The 21,768-nt window shown below is 45.9% G+C and overlaps 1 protein-coding gene across 3 annotated transcripts in view; it reads right to left on the bottom strand.

Moving 5' to 3' along the window:
- Positions 1 to 21,514, bottom strand: part of nfat5b (nuclear factor of activated T cells 5b) — a 305,599-nt gene extending 284,085 nt beyond the window's left edge. For 2 of the 3 annotated variants that reach the window (XM_038806397.1, XM_038806398.1), the window contains exon 1: positions 21,044 to 21,513. In XM_038806397.1, the coding sequence (XP_038662325.1) occupies positions 21,044 to 21,116 (73 nt within the window). In that variant the 5' untranslated portion in view covers positions 21,117 to 21,513. Of the gene's footprint in view, positions 1 to 21,043 lie in introns of all 3 variants that reach the window. The other variant, XM_038806399.1, reaches the window with a different exon arrangement.
- Positions 21,515 to 21,768: the final 254 nt, after the last annotated feature.

Here is a 21,768-nt window from a genome sequence, read left to right as displayed (position 1 = left end):
AAGAATTGTTGTTAATTCACTTATGTTGAGACTCTGGGTCAAGAGGTCTGGAATTGACTGTGCCCTAACCCAGGGCGTCATAACAAAAGTCCGGGATATGAAGCGTTAGACAGCGAATTTGGGTTCCAGTGTAAATTATAAAGAGACACCAGGTTTGAAGTGATATAGCAGGATGGCTCTGGAAACATCAAAGCATTTTCTGCAGGTGGAAGACTTAACACTGGATTATTTGGAGGACCTCCACAATTTATACAGGCTCTCCTGTATAAATAGCAGAGGACCCAGCACTGATCCCTGTGGTACACCGCTGGCAACTGGTCTCCAGCCTGAAAATTTTCCATCCATCACCACTCTCTGTCTTCTATGTGATAGCGAGTTACTTGTCCAATTGGCCAAATTTCCCTCTATCCCACAACTCCTTACTTTCTTCCTGAGCCGACCATGGGGAACCTTATCAAACGCCTTACTAAAATCCATGTACATGACAGCAACTGCTCTACCTTCATCTACACACCTAGCAACCTCCTCAAAGAATTCAATCAAATTTGTGAGGCAAGACTGACCCTTCACAAATCCGTGTTGACTATCCCTGATTAAGCTGCATATTTCCAAATGGTCATCAGTCCCATCCTTCAGGACCTTTTCCATTAACTTACTGACCACCGAAGTAAGACTAACCGGCCTATAATTACCAGGGTCATTCCTATTCCCTCTCTTGAACAGAGGAATAACATTCGCCACTCTCCAATCCTCTGGCACTATCCCCATGGACAATGAGGACCCAAAGATCAAAGCCAAAGGCTCTGCAATCTCTTCCCTTGCCTCCCAAAGAATCCTAGGATATATCTCATCTGGCCCAGGGGACCTGTCAACCGTAAGGTTTTTAAAAATTGCTAATACATCCTTCCTCAGAATATCTACCTCCTCCAGCCTACCCGCCTGTATCACACTCATCCTTAAAAACATGGCCCCTGTCCTTGGTGAACACTGAAGAAAAGTATTCATTCAAAGCCTCTCCTATCTCTTCTGACTCCATGCACAAGTTCCAACTACTATCCTTGACCGGCCCTAACCTCACCCTGGTCATTCTTTTAGTTCTCACGAGAGTAAAAAGCCTTGAGGTTTTCCTTGATCCAACCCGCCAAGGACTTCTCATGCCCACTCCTAGCTCTCTCAAGCCCTTTTTTTAAGCTCATTCCTTGCTATCTTGTAACCCTCAAGCGACCCAACTGAACCTTGTTTTCTCATCCTTACATACGCTTCCTTTTTCCTCTTGACAAGACATTCAACCTCTTTTGTGAACCATGGTTCCCTCACATGGCCATTTCCTCCCTGCCTGACAGGGACATAGCTATCAAGGACATGCAGTATTTGTTCCTTGAACAAGCTCCACTTTTCATTTGTGCCTTTCCCTGACAGTTTCTATTCCCATCTTATGCTCCCTAATTCTTGCCTAATCGCATCATAATTATCCCTCCCCCAATTATAAACCTTGTCCTGCCGTATGGCCTTATCCCTCTCCATTGCAATAGTGAAAGACACCAAATTGTGATCAGTATCTCCAAAGTGCTCTCCCACAAACAAATCTAACACTTGGCCCGCTTCATTACCCAGTACCAAATCCAATGTGACCCCACCTCGTCGGCCTATCCACATAGTGTCCGGAAACTCTCCTGCACACACTGTACAAAACTGCCCCATCCGAACTGTTCGACCTATAGGAGGTTCCAATCAATATTTGGAAAGTTAAAGTCACCCTTGACAACTACCCTGTGACCTCCACACCTGTCCATAATCTGTTTTGCAATTTCTTCCTCCACATCTCTATTACTATTTGGGGGCCGATAGAAAACTCCTAACAACATGACCGCTCCTTTCCCATTTCTAATTTCAGCGCATATTACCTCAGTCGGTAGATCCCCCTCAAACTGCCTTTCTGCAACCGTTAAATTATCCTTGATTAACAATTCTACTCCTCCACCTCTTTTACCACCTTCCCTGCTCTTACTGAAACATCTATGCCCGGAACTACCAATAACCATTCCTGTCCCTGTTCTAACTATGTCTCCATAATGCCCACAACATCGTAGTCCCAGGTACCAATGCACGCTCCAAGTTCACCACCTTATTCCAGATGCACCTTGCATTGAAGTAGACACACTTCAACCCACCTTCCTGTCTCGGTACACGCCTTCGACCTTGATACCCTCCTCAGTACCTCACTACTCTCAACACTGGTTTCTGGACTACAGTTCGTTTTCCCATCCTCCTGACAAATTAGTTTACCCCCCCCCCCCCCCCCAACGAAGTATATGGTCCAACACGTACCATAATACCCATCCCGATGTCTGACGAACTGTTTAGTCAGGTATTGGTCGATTGTATAGGGCCGTCACCCAGAACTAAGAAAGGGTGTCAATACGTCCTTATGGTCATGGATATGATCACACGATTCCCAGAAGCTAGACCTGTGAGCCATTACCACTTAAGGTAGCAGTGGAAAAACTGATGCAGTTCTTCACCCACTATGGCTTACCTTGGCAATCGGATCAGGGTTCTAACTTAATTGGTGTACTGGGTATCAAGCAGTTAAAATAACCACCTATCACCTGCAAACTCAGGGAGCTTTGGAAAGGTACCATCAGACCTTCAAAGGACAAGATTAAGGCCCATTACCAAGACTGTCCACAGGATTGGATTTCCTACTATTTGCTGCCAGGGATTTCCTGAACGAATCTACTGGGTTTAATCCTTTTAAGTTGGTTTAAGGCTTGAGTTGGTTTACGATCATGAGATACGGGGTCCGTTAAAATTGGTGAAAGGGAAGTTTCTCAGACCAGAGGACAGGTCTTCCATGCTAGATTATGTATCCACATGTCTTGGACTCTCTGTCGCCATCACCGCCACCACAGCTCATCCAGAATTAGCAACATAAGCCAACAGCGTATGCTTTGGCAGCTGAGGGAATGAGAGCAGCACTTTAAATGCCAAATCCTAGACCTGAAAATATCTGAATTCACTCCCCCTTGGCAACTCAAATCTCTCCTTTGATTCCTCCAGCCTCGAAAACCTCCACTCTACGAACAGGTTCCTAATCTGTTCTATCCCTTCCCTGTCCCAACTGCTGTAATTCGTTTCCATCCCTTCTTTGGGCCAATACCAACATAGTCCATATCCCAAAGTGCTGCCTCGATTGGTTCCATAATTTGAGATGACACAATGACAGAACTGCTGGGGTGCATATTGGGAAATAGGAGCAAGGACTGCTAGTGTGCCTACCCAGGGAAGTGAGATCTAGGCCATTGCCAAGACCCTCAAGCTAGATTCCACACATGCACCCATTCTATCCCCCCAGACCAGGGACAGCACAGGACATCCCACCTCTTCAAATCTCCTTCAACTCCCTCTACCAGACTGACCAGGTTCCATGAATGTATTGTGGCCCACAGTTATGGGCCACTTGAATACCCAGATACCGAAACCTTATCCTGGCTTTCACACTCTTTCCCCTTGGCATTCACCAGAAATGCCTCACTTTGCCATGTTCAGTTTATACCCAGAAAATGATTTGGTTTATACCCAACAACTGCACCCATGAAACTAACGTTGGTCCAAATCCGAACCTCCTCCAGCCCTGATGTCTTCCCGACTGCATCAACCCTACACACTATGCAACCCCAATGGCACCTCTAATCTTGGTCTTTTCCCATTCACCATCTCCAGAAACACCAACGCATCCAAAACAGCCCCATCTCCATGTTCTCCCCCACGGCTCAGATCTTTACAACCCGCAATCGGAGGCCTCAAATGCTTCCCTGATTTTGTTCTTGGTGTTGAATCCAACCCTCCTTCACCTGCATAATCTCCCGTGTAGCCACCTATCGCCTCAAGTGATGAGCTAGCAGCTGACTGGCCTTCTCCCCCATATTCACACTGAACACTGCTCAAGCAGCGAAGCTGAGTCAGCACTGCTGCCTCATGGCGCTGAGGATCTGGGTCGTGACATTCTCCCCATGTCCGTGTGGGTCTCACCCGCACAGCCCAAAAAAATGAGGAGGGTAAGTCAATTGGACATGCTAAACTGTCCTTAAATTGGAAAAGAACATAATTGGATACTCTTTAATGATTAAAAAAATGTAACTGAACGAAAACTGACACACCTGCCAGGAACACCCCTCCGGACACCACAAATGCCACCTTTTTGCTCAACAGGATCGCAACCGTCCCACCGGTCTCGAGACTCAAACCCAGAATGGAATGTTTGCCCCACCCATCCCTTCCTTCCTTAACCGCATCCGGTCCTTTGTCCGTGGGTGTGTCGCCTGAAGGAAAACCACATCTCCCCTCAGGTGCATAAACACCCAAGACCATTTAGAGCTCACACATTCCACATTACTATCCACACCGGGGGTTTCTCTCTCTCTCTCTCTCTCTCTCTCTTCCCCCCCCGGCCACCCACTCATCCAGCTCCCCTCCAGCCTAGGTCCACCCAAAACGGCTGCCTTTCCATCATCTCCTAACCCTAGCCAGAAAGTCATCTGAATCACCTGCATTCTCTCTCCCTTTCTCGTTCTTTTCGCCCTCCTGCCCAGCTACACATCGCAATCCCTCCCCCACACTGTTTCCATTTGCTAGCATTCCCTGCTAGCATGGTGACTCCCACCTGGGGATCAATACAAAGGGACCCACCCAAAATATCCCCCCCACCCCACTTCCACACCTTACTCAAAATGCCCCCTCCTCAAGCCCTCCCTAACATAGCCTCTTCGCCACCACTCCCCCCTCCACCATAGCCTCTTTGTCACCTGTCCAGCGTACCATCATGCTCCTGATTTTGCCTTGTAGATAGTGGACAAGCTTTGGGGTACAAGGCATATCATTTGCTGCAGAATACCCAAGTGCGAGTCACAACCCACAGGTGGGTCGCAGGTAGGTGTTGGGAGGGTCAGGGAGTGATAGATAGTGGAAGTCCCAAACACAGGAGAAGCACCATGCGGCTGCTATCGGCATTTTTATTGATATTGCCGGCCGCTGTAGCCTTTTATAGAAGTAGGAAATTAAACTGTGTGCAGTCCTTCAGCAAGAAGCAGCAGCAGTGAGTGAGGCATGCACCCTACACATACCTTGACATCAGATGCCCTGTATGTACATGCTTTTGCCGCCAAATCATGGAGAACTTCTTCCATTATCTAACTGCTAACTAGCAAGGCAAGAGGACTGTGAAGACGAATCGGTTTCTTATAAGTGAAGAGACTCAAATAGGCCAGAGACTCTAATAGGCAGTGAACCTACTGACCAGGATCTCACAACTGAGTCCGGAGAAAGCTGTGCAGAAGAGTCCAGGGCAGGACAAAGCAGTGCGAGTGTTAGTGTTAGCATTAGCTCTGTACAGGGCTCCAGGACCTCTGATTGAGAGCCTATAAACATAGCTTGGCAAGAAAGCAATAATAAAAGATGATTTCTTGAAGTATGGTTTCGGCAATTGTGCCAATGCAAATAAGGATGCAAAACCCATATGTTATATGCAGGGAAGTGCTGGCAAACAAGGTGAAAAGTTTCAGATTTTGAAAACTAAGGGGAGTGGTGGGTGAAATATTATTTGAGGTTGAGACCCAAGGTCAGTTATTAACTTAGAGCTGTCTCCAAATTAAAAGACTGTGCTAGCACATTAAAATCACAGCAAAAGCCCCAGAGGCTGACAGAATTATGGTATAGCACCCCCCACGAGTATCCAGCGTGAAGCAAAAGAAGCATTTTGTCCCCATTTCCATTCATGACGACCTACATGTGGGAGGTTAGATTTTCTATTCTCATAAAAGATTAAGACGGCATGTAGGTAACTGGCTGAATTCTGTAACCGATATGCACATTGCCCTCTCCTCCGTTGAACCTGATTTGAGTGAGATCGTGAAGACCAAGCAGGCTCCTCTTTTGCATTAATTGCAAGCGAACATAGTTGGTAAAAGTGGGTCCTGGAAAAAAATAAAGTTTGAAAAACATTGCTCTTGCCTGTTCTTGCAGTCGCAGTATCATGTGGCTTATGCAGTAAGATTCTGGTCAATACTAATCCCCAGGATGTGAAAAGTGGGGAATTCAATAACAGCAATTCCATGGAAATGGTTAGACTCTTGGTTGAAGATGGTTGTTGCTTGGCATGAATGTTAGTTGCCATTGTTAGAAGCCCAAATCTGAATATTGCCCAGGCCTTGCTATTTGCAGACATGGACTATTTGATTATCTGGAGGAGCTGCAAATAGAACTGAACACTGCAATCATCAGCAAACATTCCCACTTCTGCCCTCGTGATGGTCATTGATGAAGCAGCTGAAGAGGGTTGATCTTGGAACATTGGCTTGATGAATTCCTGAACAATGTCCTGGGGCTGAGATGATCGACTCCAATAATCACAATGGTCTTCCTTTCTGTTTTTCTCCAGCCAGTGGAGCTATCTCTCCCAATTCATCTTGGCATCAATTTTACTGGGACCCCTTGTTGGTCCCTGGGATGAAGCGGTTGTCCTTGTTGAAGCAGTTGTCCTTTGATGAGAGACTAAGTAAATAGAGCTTATACGGTGAAATTTAGAATGAAAAGCCTTATTTTTGAAATCTACATGAGGGGCCTTGATCAGGTGGGTGCCAAGAGATTCTGCTGGCTGGGGAGTCAAAAACACACGCTAATGGGCCAATTATTTAGGACAGAGATGAAGAGAAATTACTTCACTCAGGTGTTGTGAACTTTAGGAATTCTCTACCTCAGAGGGTTCTAGATGCTCCATCATTGAATACATTTAAGGCTTGGATAGACAGATTTTTGGTCTCTCAGGGAATTAAGGAATATGGGAAGCAGGTTGAAAAACGGAGTTGAAGCCCAACAGCCATGTTCATATTAAATGGAGCAGCAGGCTTGACAAGCCACATGGTCTATCCATGCTCTTATTTCGTGTTCTTATGCCATTCAATGAAATGCTGCTTTGATGTTGTGCTCCATCTTACCTTACTTTGCACACTCTCAATTGACCTAGGGCTGGGCACCTTGCTTGATGATAATGGTAGAATGAAGGATATACCCAGCCACAATGATTACAGATTGTGGTGAATTACAATTCTGTTGATGGGCCACTGTGCCTCACAGAACAAAGAAAAGTACTGCACAGGAACAGGCCCTTCAGCCCTCCAAGCCTGCACCGACCATGGTGCACGTCTAACCTACAACCTTTTACACTTCCGGGACCCGTATTCCTCTATTCCCATCCTATTTGTGTATTTGTTAAGACGCCCCTTAAACATCACTACCATACCTGCTTCCACCATCTTCTCTGGCAGCGTGTTCCACCCACCCACGACCCCTGTTAAAAAAAATAAACATTTCCCTCACATCTCCTCTAAACTTTGCCCATCGCACCTGAAATCTATGTCCCCTAGTAATTAACCCTTCCGCCCTAGGAAAAAGCTTCTGACTATGCACTTGTCTATGCCCCTCAATTTTGAAGAATTCAGCCCCTGATAATTTTGTAGACTTCTCTATCAGGTCGCCGCTCAACCTCTGTCATTCCAGTGAGAACAAACCGAGTTTATGCAACCTCTCCTCATAGCTAATGCCCTTCACACCAGGTAACATCCCGGTAAACCTCTTCTGTGCCTTCTCCAAAGCCTCCAGATTCTTCTGGTAGTGTGGCGACCAGAACTGAACACCATAGTGTGGCCTAACTAAGGTTCTATACAGCTGCAGCACGACTTGCCAATTCTTATACTCAATGTCCCAGCCGATGAAGGCAAGCAAGCCGTATGCCTTCTTGACTACCTTTTCCACCTGCGTTGCCATTTTGTGCCCTATGGACCTACACACCCAGATCCCTCGTCTCTTAAGGATTCTGCCATTTACTGTATATTTCCCACCTGTATTAGACCTTCCAAAATGCATTACCTCACATTTGTCCAGATTAAACACGATCTGCCATCTCTCCATCCAAATCTCTAACGCATCTACATCCTGTTGTATCCTCGACAGTCTTCATCGCTATCAACAATTCCACCAACCTTTGTGTCATCCACAAACTTATCAGACCAGTTACATTTTCCTCTAAATCATTTATATATGCCAGTTTTGAGCTGCTAGGTCTGTTCGGTATCTACCCAACTGCATACAGCAATAGGACTCACAACACCAATGTCATGACAAATAAAACAGAGTAAGATTCAGCAGCTGACCATTCTGAAGATTTTCTATATCCAAAATTAAGTAATGATATCTGATCAGGACCCAAACTAATTGGCAAGACTGCTTACTGTCCAATGTGGGGGGGCTAGACCAGTTGAGTCCCAGGTCCGGAATGGTGTCAGCTATGGCAAAAGAGCTACAGGGAGTTTATGGAACGCAAGAAAGGAGTGGACTTGTGGAGATTTGGGAGGTCAAGGAGTTTTCATTCTACTCCCATGTGCACAAGGCGTATTCCCAGATAGATTTCTTGGTGCTGGACAAAACGCTGCAGGCGGAGGTAGAGGATACTTCAGGGCATGCCCCACACAGGATAGACCTGCAAGTGAGCGAAGGAAAGGGCCAGCGGCCGCAATGGAGTTTAGATGTAGGGCTGCTAGCGGAAGACGAGGTGTGTGAGGGGAGGGAGGCCATTCGGGGATACACAAGGATCAATGATACGGGTGAGATCTCGGCAGGAGTGATGTGGGAGGCTCTGAAGGCGGTTATCAGGGGGGAACTCATTTTGATTCTGGACCATAAGGAGAAGGCTGAACAGGCAGAGTTGGACAGGGTGGTAGGCAAACTTTTACAGGTGGACAGGAGGTATGTGGAGTCTCCGGATGCGGGGCTTCTGAAGGAGCAACAGAGACTGTCCACGGGTAAAGCAGAGGGGCAGCTGAGGAGGGAAGGGGGCAGTGCATGAATATGAGGAAAAGGCCAGCAGGATGTTGGCGCATCAGCTGAGGAATTAGGAGGCGGCAAATTAAATTGGGAAACTGGGGGGGGGGGGGGGGGGGGAGGGGAGGGGAGAAAAGAGAGAGAGAGAAAAGAGAGAGGAGAGAGAGAGAGAGAGAAGGAGAGAGAGAGAGAGAGAGAGAGAGAGAGAGAGAGAGAGAGAGAGAGAGAGAAGAGAGAGAGAGAGAGAGAGAGAGAGAGAAAAGAGAGAGAGAGAGAGAGAAAAAAGAGAGAGAGAAAAGAGAGAGAAAGAGAGAGAAAAGAGAGAGAAAAGAGAGAGAGAGAGAGAAAGAGAGAGAAAAGAGAGAGAAAGAGAGAGAAAGAGAAAGAGAAGAAAGAGAAAGAGAAAGAGAAAGAGAAAGAGAAAGAGAAAGAGAAAGAGAAAGAGAAAGGAGAAAGAGAAAGAGAAAGAGAAAGAGAAAGAGAAAGAGAAAAAGAGAGAGAGAGAGAGAGAGAGAGAGAGAAATGATGCGTTTCCAGACTATACAAGTCCAACATTAGATGGCTCTTAAAATGTGATCATGATGCCAGCGGTGGGCACATGGTCGAGGTGGTGGTAGTCATGGATGCAGAAAAGGCATTTGATCAGTAGAGTGGAAGTACCTGTGGGATATCTTGGGAAGGTTTGGGTAGGGATTCGTTGACTAGGTCCGGCTGTTATATCAGGCACTGGTGGCGAATGAGGGGACCAACCGGGTCCGGTCAGAATATTTTAGTTTCTGTAGGGGGACAAGTCAGGGGTGTCCACTCTCTCCACTACTGTTTGTCCTGGCCATAGAGCCCTTGGCAATGGCGCTTAGGTCAGCGAACATCTGGCAGGGGCTAGTGTGAGGGAGGGATAGAGCACAGGTTTTCACTCTATGCGGACGACCTTTACATACCAGACCCGTTTTTTCTTTGGGGGGGGGGGTTTGGGATCATGGAGATATTGGAGGTATTTGGTCGGTTCTCGGGCTACAGGTGTTCGCGATTGAGGCACAGGGAGGAGACGGAGGGAGTTACTGTTTAAAGTGATGGGAAGGAGTTATAGGTAACTGGGATTCAGCTGGCAAGGGACTGGGGTCAGCTCCAGAAGTTAAATTTGGGCAGGGCGGTTGAGCAAATGAAAGGGGACTTCCACAGGTGGGACATGCTCCAGTACTCGGTACTCGGTACTCCAGAGGCCCAGTGGTAGTGGCAACCCTGAGGGTGCAGGGAGGATACAGACTTAAGATGACAGTCCTCCCGAAATTGCTATTTGTGTTTCAATGTCTTCCCATTTTTATCCCCAAGGCATTTTTCAGGAAGACAAACGCGGTGATCTCGGGTTTTGTATGAGCTGGTAAGCCCCAAGAGTGAGGAAGGTCCTTTTGGAACGGGGGCGGGGAATGGAGGGTTTGGCCCTTCCAAATGTTATTAATTACTGGGCGGCGAATATATTGATGGTTAGGAAGTGGGTAATGGGAGCGAGTGGAGGCGGCATTCTGTAAGGGTATGAGCTTGGAGGCTTTGTTAACGACACCTTTGCCATTCTCGCCGGCTCGGTACTCCAGAGGCCCAGTGGTAGTGGCAACCCTGAGGGTGCAGGGGCAATGGAGGCAGATGAGACTGAAGGGGGCATTGGTGTGGTCACCAATCTGTGACAACCACTGTTTTGTTCAGCAAGGGCTGGACGGGGGCTTTAGGAGGCGGCAGCGGGCAGGGATTGAGCGCTTTGGTGATCTCTTCTTTGAAGAGAGTTTTCCAAGCCTGGAGTGATTAGAGGAGGAGTTTGGGTTACCGGGTGGGAACAGATTTCAGTACCTGCAGGTATGGGACTTTGTCCGGAGGTTTAAAACTTTCCTCGCCTCCCTCCAAGAGGACTGCAGGATAAGGTGATGTCAAAAATAGGGGTTGGGTAGGGTCTTGGAAATATACAAGGAATTGATGAAGTGGGAAGGGGTCCCAATCAGGGAGGTGAAGAAGAATTGGGAGGAAGAGTTGGAAGTCGGACTATGGGAAAAGGACTTGAGGAGTGTCAGACTATGGGAAAGGCCTTGAGGAGAGTCAATTCATCCTCGTCGTGTGTAAAGCTTAGCCTGATCCAGTTCAAGGTGGCCCATAGGGCTCATATGACTATGGCCCGGATGAGTAGGTTTTTTTTTGAGGAGGTGTAGGACAGGTGTGGGGGAAACCCGGCGAATCACATACACATGTTTTGAACGTGTCCGAAGTGGAGTGGTCCCGAGATGGCAACATTTGGGTTTTCGGAGGATCGGGGGCCCAGGAGAGGAGAGGGGCCGACATTTTGGCCTTTGCCTCCCTGGTAGTCCGGAGACGGATTTCGCTGGGATGGAGGGACCCTGAGCCAACAAAGTCAGGGGTGTGGGTCAGTGACATGGCAGGGTTTCTCAGGCTGGAGAAGATTAAGTTCACCTTAAGAGGTTCAATTCAGGGTTCGCTCGGAGGTGGCAGCCGTTCATCGGCTTCTTTGAGGAAAACTGACCGTCAGCAGAAGGGGTGGGGGGGGGGAAAAGAGGAGAAGGGAGACGTGGCATTGAAGAATCAGGTTAGGGAATCTAATATACGGGCAGTCCGGGGGAGGATGTTATTATGACGTTGTTGCATGTGTCAGTCCACTCTGCTGTTTAGAATGTTTAAAATGTTAAAATTATAAATTATTCAATAAAAGGTTTGCTAAAAAAAAGACTGCTTACTGTCAAAAAGGATGAAGTGATTATATTTTAAAATCATACATTCATTCCTGTTGTTTCAGAGTGACCAAGGTTAGATTCCCGGCTGAGTCACTGTCTGTGTGGAGTCTGCACGCTCTCCCAGTGTCTGCGTGGGTTTCCTCCAGGTGCTCCGGTTTCCTCCCGCAGTCCAAAGATGTGCAGGTTAGGTGGATTGGCCATGATAAATTGTCCTTAGTGTCCAAAAAATGTTAAGTCGGGGTTACTGGGTTCCGGGGATAGGGTAGATATATGGGCTTCAGTAGGGTGCTTTGTAAGGGCCGGTGCAGACACGTGGGCCGAATGGCCTCCTTCTGTACTGTAGATTCTATGATTCAAATCTATGATTCTACAAGCAATATCTTACACATTTTCCCACCCCCACCTCCCCGAACTCTCAAGTATCCAGGCCAGTTGTCCTGGTTTATACACTGACACAGCCACTAAATACAGCAACAATGGATTTTATGCCGTAAAAAGGTTTCACCTTGAGATTGGAGTCCAAGATAAGAACAGGTTGACGTTTTCCAAACTGTGCCAAACCACCATCACCCACTTCCCCAACCCATGAGATTCCCACAGGCTACAACAGGCATTTTCAAAGTGGGGGTCGCTATTCACGGGTGGGTTACGGATCCATCCATCGCGGTGTTCCCAATCGCGGGCATTGACGCACAACAACCACAGCAGCCAACTTTTAACAATGCCGGCTGCAAGCGGCTTTAAAAATGATGGCCACAACCAGCTAAAAAAATGTGGGCACACTGCACATGCGTGCCCGCTCATCAGTGCGCATGCAAGGACCCCAGCGAAAAGCACCGCCTACTCCTAACATCAGTGCGTTGACCCAGAAGATTTATTAAATTCAATGCAATTTACCTGCCTGAAGCAAGGCAGAGGCAGGTCATGCACCCTGAACGCTAACCTCACCTGCTTTGGGCACAATTGTGAATCCTCCATTTTGTCAGCAACGAACAAGCAAATGAGGACCAAGCAGGCTCGCCTCTCGCATTAAAATGCAAGAGAAAATGGTGGGTCACGAATGTGGGAGTCACAAAGGTCGGCCGGTTGGTTAAAAAAAATGGGTCCCCGGAAAAAATATTTGAAAAATACTTTCCTAGAACCCGAACTACTAAACCCGAGTAAACTTCATAACTGCCATTAAATTCCATCATTCTCCTTCCCTGACAAATCCATGAATGCTGTTACATTCGCTCAGGTTGGACACTTTTTGTCTAACTTGCATTCTCCCGTTTTAGCTATTCAGGTCAATGGTGTGCTATCATTGCTGATTGCTCAACATGTCTAATGAACTCAAAGCATCCGAGTGCTTTGGTCTGTTTCAGGACCATCCCTAGCTATTTCATTAACAAAATGCTTGGTTTTCTGTGCCATGTGTTCCATTAAATTTCATCTACCATATAATCTGTGCCTCATCCTCTGGGTTTGGCATCATTTGTACAATTGCCTACTTTACATGGAGTTTCTAAATCCAGATTATTTGTTGTAATTGGCCAAGTTGTTATCTCAACACCAAGACCTGATGCATTCCACTCAGTATTTTCCTCCATTAATATAATGGAGGAAATATTTTGAACAAAAGGAGTTTTCCAACTTTCAGCCAATTATTTATTCATTCCTAAAGTTTACCCCAAATCAATGGTTAATGAATTGTTGTTTGAAACTGCGATGACATTTTTCTACATACCGACACTTATTCTACTTATTCCTTATTCTACATTAAAAGCATTGTTATTCCAAATCACTAAAGACCCCACTAGTAATGTGAACAAATAACCAAACCATGAAAGGCAAAAATTACAGTTTCCACTACTTTTTAAATCCAAGTAACAAACACATACTATCTGTTACAAGAATGTTCCCTTCAATACAATACAATACCAAGTTGATCTCTTCAGGAGGTGAAAACCCACAAAAAACAATTGTCAAGTATAGTTTATATTTAGTTATATACAGTTGTATATACTTTATGCAGTTTACAGTGAATCAAATAGTTGGGCAGATTTGTCACTTTTTGTGCCTAGTGTTGCGTACATTTGAATCAAAGGCCCATTAAATGCAAGTAAACAAATGGGTGACACAGTGGTTCGCATTGCTGCCTATGATGCCGAGGTCCCGGGTTTGATGCCGGCCCTGAGTCACTGTCTCTATGGAGTTTGCATATTCTCCTCATGTCTGCGTGGGTTTCAGCCCCACAACCCAAAAATGTGCATGGCAGGTGGATTGGCCTCGCTAAATTGTCCCTAAATTGAGAAAATAATAATTGGGTACTCTAAATTTTTTTTTTTAAATGCAAGTAAACTGAAGTCATAATAGCAGCAGGGAAAGGCAACTCATGAACTCTTGCTTCTGTCAACAAGAAAATACATCTCCTTGTTGGGGAACAATCTCACACCTTGACAAAAAACATGCAGTTCAAGTATACATGGCACATCTGCCCGACAAGGAAAGTATATACCAGCTGTGCTTGAAGCTGAGGAAACATCATTGAATACGGGACCCTGTCTTGTGGGTCAATCTACCACCCAGTCCAAGCTTCAGCCTTCGATCTCCTGGATGAAGAGACAAGCACTATAGTTTATAATGCCTAAGGGGACCTGTTGCTGTAACCCATGGACAGTATCTCAATTTTGCAAGCCTTCAGTATTCCCCAACTATGAATGATCTGGCGCCATCACTGAGCACACCTCACCCTACTGTAATGAATAGCAGAATGATACATGACCCCAATGTATTTACAAGGAAGGAATATGAAATAGATACTATAATATATACTCCATATGACATTATATCTAAAGACAGTGCATTCTTACTGCTTACTGAAGTATGTATACTGCTCAGCTAAAAATAAAGTACATATCATATTCTTTATGAAAAAGTGAACAAACTATAAGCAGAATGTAATGACTGGACAGCATGGAAAATGGAAAGCTATTTGTACACAACACCACAGAAAACAATCTTGAAAGTTAGAGGTAGTAATAGTTTCATCACTATGGGCAAAGTGACAGCGAGTAAAATCTCACTAGCTATTTTTAAAACAACTATCAACACACTTGCTTAATCTAGTTCCCTAGCAGCAAACTCCTCCCCCTTTATTATAAGAGACTAGTAAATATTTTATCTCAAATGCTGCCACAGTACTCATGCCACTTGATTGAAAGGAACCATGACACCATCCTGAAGGATAAAAATAAACAGTTTTAAACTGAATATCCCCAAGATTAAAGAAATGTAATGTGCAAAATAGTGCGGCAATTTATACAAATTCCAAACAATCATTCAGGTCCAGGCACAATACCAGCTGCAACCAAGAATTAATGATTTTATGTATCAAAATGAAATATCCTAAAAATGTAATAGTAGGCTCTCAAACAGAAGCTATAATTAAATCTCAGTCTTTGAGAATGCTGTGCATTTTCCATGCAAGAAGCCACTGAAGCGGACCGCTAACTGCAGTTAGTCAGTAACTGTGCTATGAGGAAACATGTTGCAATTAAACTATCGTTTAAATTGCTCACGGTCATATTTTTTTTTTAAATTTAAAGTGCCCAATATTTTTCCCCCAATTAAGGGGCAATTTAGCATGGCAAATTCCTCTAGCCACACATCTTTGGTTTGTGGGGGCGAGACCCACGTGCAAAATCCACACAGTGACCCGGAGCCAGGATAAAACCCAGGTCCTCAGCGCTGTGAGGCAGTAGTGCCAACCACTGTGCCACCCACTCAGGGTCATATGTGACATCATTCATGTGACAATATCATGTCTAAAGATCACAATGCAAGGATGGCATTATACACAGTCTTCTTGGCATTGTAGCATTTTGCAACTCGGAGGGATTTATATTTCAGTTTCAAGTGGGTTTAATTTAATGTTTCTGTGCCTGGAAGGGTAAACCTATAGTTAGATTCATGCTGGACAAAAGGTGACTAGATGTGTGGGGCTGGTTAAGTTCCAGCTGTGTTTCTGTTGTGCTTCGAGGGGACTGCAGGAGTGGGTGGTGGGGGAGGGGTCGGCATGGTGCACATGGAGGCAGCTTCATGCAAGGGGATCAGTTTGGGGGCGTTGGTAACTGCGCCTCTGCCGTTCCTGTCAGCACGGTACTCCACCAGTCCAGTGGTGATGGTGGCCCTGAGAGTTTGGGGCCAGTGGAGGCAGTATCGGTTTGGGCCCCGAGGAGTATGGACAGGGGGTTCTGGTTATGGCGGAGAGCAGGGATTGAGAGGATGGGGGATATGTTCAGAGAGGGGAGCTTTCCGAGTGTGAGGGCATTGGGAGGAAAAGTTTGGGTTGGCGAGGGGAAACAAATTCAGGTAGGTGCAGGACTTCCTGCATAAACAGGTGTTAACCTTCCCGCTCCTACCGCTAAGGGGGACAGGGTAGTTTCCAGAGGGTGGGTAGGAGCAGGGAGCGTCTCGGACATTTACAAGGAACTTATGGGGTCAGAGGAGACGCAGACCTAGGAGCTGACGCACAAGTGGGAGGAGAAGTTGGGAGGCGAGATAGAGGATGGTCTATGGGCATACGCGTTGAGTATTGTCAACGCATCTGCAACATGTGCCAGGCTCAGCCTGATACAATTTAAGGTTGTTCACCGGGCTCACATGACAGTGGCCCGGATGAGCAGATTCTTTGGGGTTTGAGGACAGGTGCGCAAAATGTGCGACCAGCGAACTATGTCCACATGTTTTGGACATATCCAAAGCTTAGGGGATTTTGGCAGGGGTTTGCGGATGTCATGTCCACGGTGTTAAAGACAAGGATGGCGCTGAGTCCAGAGGTGCCGATTTTCAGGGTGTCAGAAGACCCGGGAATCCAGGAGGAGAAAGAGGCAGATGTTCTGGCCTTAGCTACCCTGGTAGCCCGGAGACAGATACTATTAGCATGGAGGGACTCAAAGACCTCAAACCTCCAGCCTGTCCCCGAAACCCAGTAACCCCATCTAACCATTTTGGACATTAAGGGCAATTTCACGTGACCAAAGAATAAATAAAAGACATAAGCATGTGGGTGTTGTTTAGCAACTGGAGCCTTGTAAGGTAGAGAAACTTTTAAGTTTTAGTTTAGCTAATATGTGGGAAGGAAGGCAAGCGAGAGAAGGCAAGCGAGAGAAGGCAAGCGAGAGAAGGCAAGCGAGAGAAGGCAGCTCTCAGCTTTGCTGGAAAAAGAAGAGAACAAAGAAAAGTGCAGCACAAGAACAGGCCCTTCAAGCCTGCGCCGACCATGCTGCCCATCTAAACTAAAATCTTCTACACTTCCAGGGTCCGTATCCCTCTATTCCCATCCTATTCATGTTTTTGTCAAGTTGCCCCAATGGTTAAGAAACAAGTGCAGAGATCTGAGGAGCAGCTACGTAAGGAAACTAGAGAAATGAAGTGAAATTTCCAGGATGTCTGAGGTACTAAAACAGAGAACTGTTCAGTAAAGACAGACAGAGCTGAGAAGAATGACAAGATGCCAGAAAGATATCAGATAAAGGCAGCACGGTGGTGCAGTGGTAGCACTGCAGTCTCGCGGCGCCGAGGACCCAGGTTCGATCCCGGCTCTCGGTCACTGTCAGTGTGGAGTTTGCACATTCTCCCCGTGTTTGCGTGGGTTTCGCCCCCCCAAAGATGTGCAGGCTCAGTGGATTGAACACGCTAAAATTGGCCCTTTATTGGAAAAAATGAATTGGGTACATCTACTGCATCAGGTCCTGGAGTCTGATGAGGGGCTTTTATTCAACTTCAGTTTCCTATTGTATCCTCCAGACATCCTCCACTAGAGGAGGAAGCAACAAACTTCAATTACCCTTCTTTTCTTCCCAAAACTGTGCCAGATTTCACAGAACAGAAGGGGCCCTTCGGCCCATTGAGTCTGCAATGAAGCATTAAACACTTGACCTGTCTACCTAATCTCATTTGCCAGCACTTGGCCCATAGCCTTGAAGGTTATGATGTGCCAAGTGCTCAACAAGGTACTTTTTTTTTTTAAAAGGATGTGCGGCAACCCGACTCTACCACCCACTCAGGCAGTGCATTCCAGATCGTCACCATCCTCTGGGTTAAAACATTTTTCCTCAAATACCCCTTAAACCTCCTGCCCCTCACCATGAACCGTTACCCCCTCGTAACTAACCCTTCAACTAAGTGAACAACTGCTCCTGATCCTACCCTGTTCACACCCCTCAATCTTGCACACCTCGATCAGGTCACCACTCAGTCTTATGAGCGGCACATGCATAGTGGTTAGCACTGCTGCCTTAGTAATAAAATACACACAAATAAAGGCACTCCTGCCTCACAGCTCCAGGGTCCCAGGTTCAATTCCGGCCTCGGGCAGGTGACCATGTGTGGAGTTTGCATTTCTCCCCGTATCTGTGTGGGTTTCTTCCGGGTGCTCCGGTTTCCTCTCGCCATCCAAAGATGTGCAGGTTTGGTGGATTTGCCATGCTAAATTTCCCCTTAGTGTCCAAAGGTTAGGTGGGGTTACTGAGTTACGGGGATAGGATGAAGGTGTGGACTTAAGTAGGGTGCTCTTTCAAGGGCTGGTGTAGACTCGATACGCCAAATTGCCTCCTTCTGCACTGTAAATTCTATGATTTTCTGCTCCAGCGAAAATAACTAAAGCCTATCCAGCCTCTCTTTATAACTGAAATGTTCCATCCCAGGCAACATCCTGGTGAATCACCTCATCCCCTCCAGTGCAATCACATCCTTCCTGCAATGTGGCGACAATTATTGCACACAGTACCCCAGTTGTGGGCTCACCAAGTTTCTATACATCTCCAACAGGACTCCCTGTTTTTGTAATCTACGCCTCGATTGATTAAGGCTTATGGGACACTTGCCTTTTTCGCCACGCGATTAACCTGCACTTTGGCCTTCAAAGATCTATGGACAAACACTCCCACGGTCACTTTGTTCCTTGGAACTTCCCAGTGTTAGGCCATTCATTGAATATTTACTTGTCACATTAATCCTTCCAAAGCATATCACCTCACATTTTTCAGAGTTAAATTCCATCTGGCACTTTTCTGCCCATTTGACCATCCCGTCTATATGTTAACCACCCGGCTAATCTTTGTGTCATCATCAAACGTAGTTATCGTACCACCCCCTCACAAACCCCCACCCCCCCCCCTCCCCTAATTTTGTTTGTATAAAAATGACAAATAATAGGGGACCCAGCACAAATTCCTATGGTGTGCCACTTGACACTGGCTTCCAGTCACTGAAGCAGCCATCTATTATCAGCCTCTGTCTCCTCCAGCTGAGCCAATTTTGAATCCACCTTATTAAGTTACACTGTACCTCATGTACATTTGCCTTCCTTATAGTGCATCTGCCTTCCTTATAAGTCTCCCATGTGGGATCGTGTCAAAGGCTTTGCTGAAATCAATGTAAACTACATCAACTGCACCACCCTCATCTATACACCTCGTCACATGCTCAAAAAAAAATCAATCAAATTTGTTAGGCATGATCTCAGGTTTTCAAAATATTTGAATTTCCTCTTTGCATTGATCATTTATGTTTTTAAAAAATCATGTGGGAAAAAAAGCCTGTGGCACATGGAATAGGTTGATGGGAATGCTATCCCAAACATATTTTTTCAGCATACAGATGGATCAAAACTAATTTAAAACATTGTTACATATTTGAAGATTTAAGAAATTAGAACAGAGCTTGGTTTACAATATTGCTAAAATCTATAAATTAATCAATTTGAGCTAAGAACAGAACAAAGCAGTTTTCCTCACTGTTTGCAAGCAATCACCTTACTGACACGAAAGATCACTTGTGGTAAGAAAGTTACTTGTCAATGACATTATAGCCACTTTTAAAAGAACAAAGATAAGTGAAAGAGGTAACAATAATTTAAGTAGCACTTTTCATTTATCACCAAGAATTTCCTTGAACTTCCCACTTTAAAAAATCTAAACTCCTTTGATAGCTCAATTGGTAAAGGCAGTGAGCAATGGAGGCATACAAACCAGAAGGTCACAGGTCTGATTTATGGTCTGTGTTAATGGGAGCAAACAGTATTGCACTATGGGGTCAATTGGCTATCACATTCCTTTGTTTGTGAAGTATTTAACCAGGGTTTCCTCCCATAATTGCTTTTCAGTGACCCCCTGTTGAAAAGTGTCCGCACTAACTTCAAATGAGGGACGACTTCACGTATTTAAGATATCATGGAATCATTTCCCAAAACGGCTAAACAAAAATGAAACAAACAATCCAAAAAGGCTTTTTTTTCTATTCTTAATATGATTTCTGTTGAGGACTGGCACATAGCCTACCAAAAATACAATTCTCTTAACCAGATTAAAGCCTACATGCGACAAAAGATTATTTAAAAAATGATGCCAGGAGATATGTGACAGTGATTCAAAATAGGCTACCTCTGGATTTTCCCCCCTGTAAGGAAGCACCTGGCCTCACGTGGCACTTTGCCAGAGTATTTTGATCGGGTTTTCAGAATAGATGAGCCCTGGGGGAAAACATTCTCAAATACAGCATGAAACATTATATTACTGAACCTTACGGAGTTGTCATTCTTATCGTTATCCACCCATTTCTTTTTCTCCCAACTGACTGCACGTTTCTCTATCTATCATCGTAATGCTGGCAAACACAATCTGTTTGAGTTGGATGATATTCTGGAAAGCTTCCAGCAAAAATGCAAAGAACACTTTAAAAAAAAACGTGAGGAGAACCGTCCACAACCTCAATCAAGCGGACTTATGTCGTTTACTCCACAGGTGTTACTGGCCTGTTGTTTCCAGCATTCAGCTATTGTATTACCACAGTAGTCATGCCATCGAATTAAAAATCACACACAATGTTCCCCAACCTACTGTCCAGCCTGCATAAAATGGATAGTAAGAGGTAACACGATCTAAGTCGGTGTTCGAGATGAAGGTTTGACCCAGCAGAATCATCATTTCCAAATAGAACTGTAGCTCTGGATTAGTTCCTCAATTAAACGCAACCCAACTTTATTTGTAAATACCAGGACCGCCTACGTCGCTGGAACAGCCTTCCAATTTATCCTGGGCCTCAGCCGCGTCCCTGACAGGTGGATGGGGACGTCAATCAAACATTATCCCCATCAGGTTAGGTTGACCGCAGAAGGAAACACTTAATCCAAATAGGAATTAATTATTTGCTTTTCTCTCTATTTTTTTCAATCCAATGCCACGCATTCGATGGGAACCTTCGCACTATAACTTACAAATGTTAGAAACGACATAGGTGTCAAATCTAAGCGTGCCAATTATCTTTCAGTTACGGCCTACAGTAAGGTGGGAAAACCTCAAAATTTACCTCGGAAAGCGTGGTGTACTATTTTGCAACAAACACACGCACTTAAAAGTAAAGCGAATTAAGAGAGAGACGATCAAACGCCTCCTTACCTTTGGAATACAAACTCTTGGGCGAATTAAGATCCAGGTCCGCGCTGAGGAGCGAGATGAAATCAGAGGGCATCACCTGGAAGGGGGAGGAAGAGTCAGGACCCCTCCAGCGGAATTGATTCTTTTTAAAATTATCCTCCGTTATTATATTTAATTCCGGTTTAAATCAAGAAGACCTCGCCCTCGTTCAGATTCTCTTGCAAACCTCCTCTCTCTCGGTTGGGGGGGGGGGGGGGCCGGAAATGGAGAAATAGAGATGGAAATACACAAAAAAAAATAAAAGACAGGCGTGCGAATGAAGTGCGTGTTTCTAGCTAAAATGGGTGCATTTGGTCTCCAGTGAGATGAGCGTGGCGGCTGCTTCTCTGTTTAAGATCTCCATGCAAACTGCTGACAGACCGCACGTTCCGCTCCCTTTAATCCTTGACTCCAACGGACGTTCCTTCTCATCCTCCAGCCTCGCGCCAGGCCCCGCCCACCGCCAGGGAAACGTTGTCGCGCGCGCGCGCGCTCACACGTACACGCACGTTCTGGCCGCCGGCGCGCGCGCGGTGGATGACAGGCGGTCCGTCCTGGTAGTTGCGCAATGCTGGAAGGAGGAGAAGCTTGGGGTTTGGGGGGGGGGGGGAGACGGTGGAGGGCGACCGACCTTCCTTCCCTCCTCATCATTCCGAGTCGTCCAATTCCAGCCGTGCATTTTGCGCCCCTGTCAACCGTCGAAGAAA

Source organism: Scyliorhinus canicula, chromosome 9, assembly GCF_902713615.1.
Source record: "Scyliorhinus canicula chromosome 9, sScyCan1.1, whole genome shotgun sequence".
NCBI lineage: Eukaryota > Metazoa > Chordata > Chondrichthyes > Carcharhiniformes > Scyliorhinidae > Scyliorhinus > Scyliorhinus canicula.
Note: the sequence above shows the minus strand (reverse complement) of the source record. Positions and strands in the feature narration are given on the sequence as shown.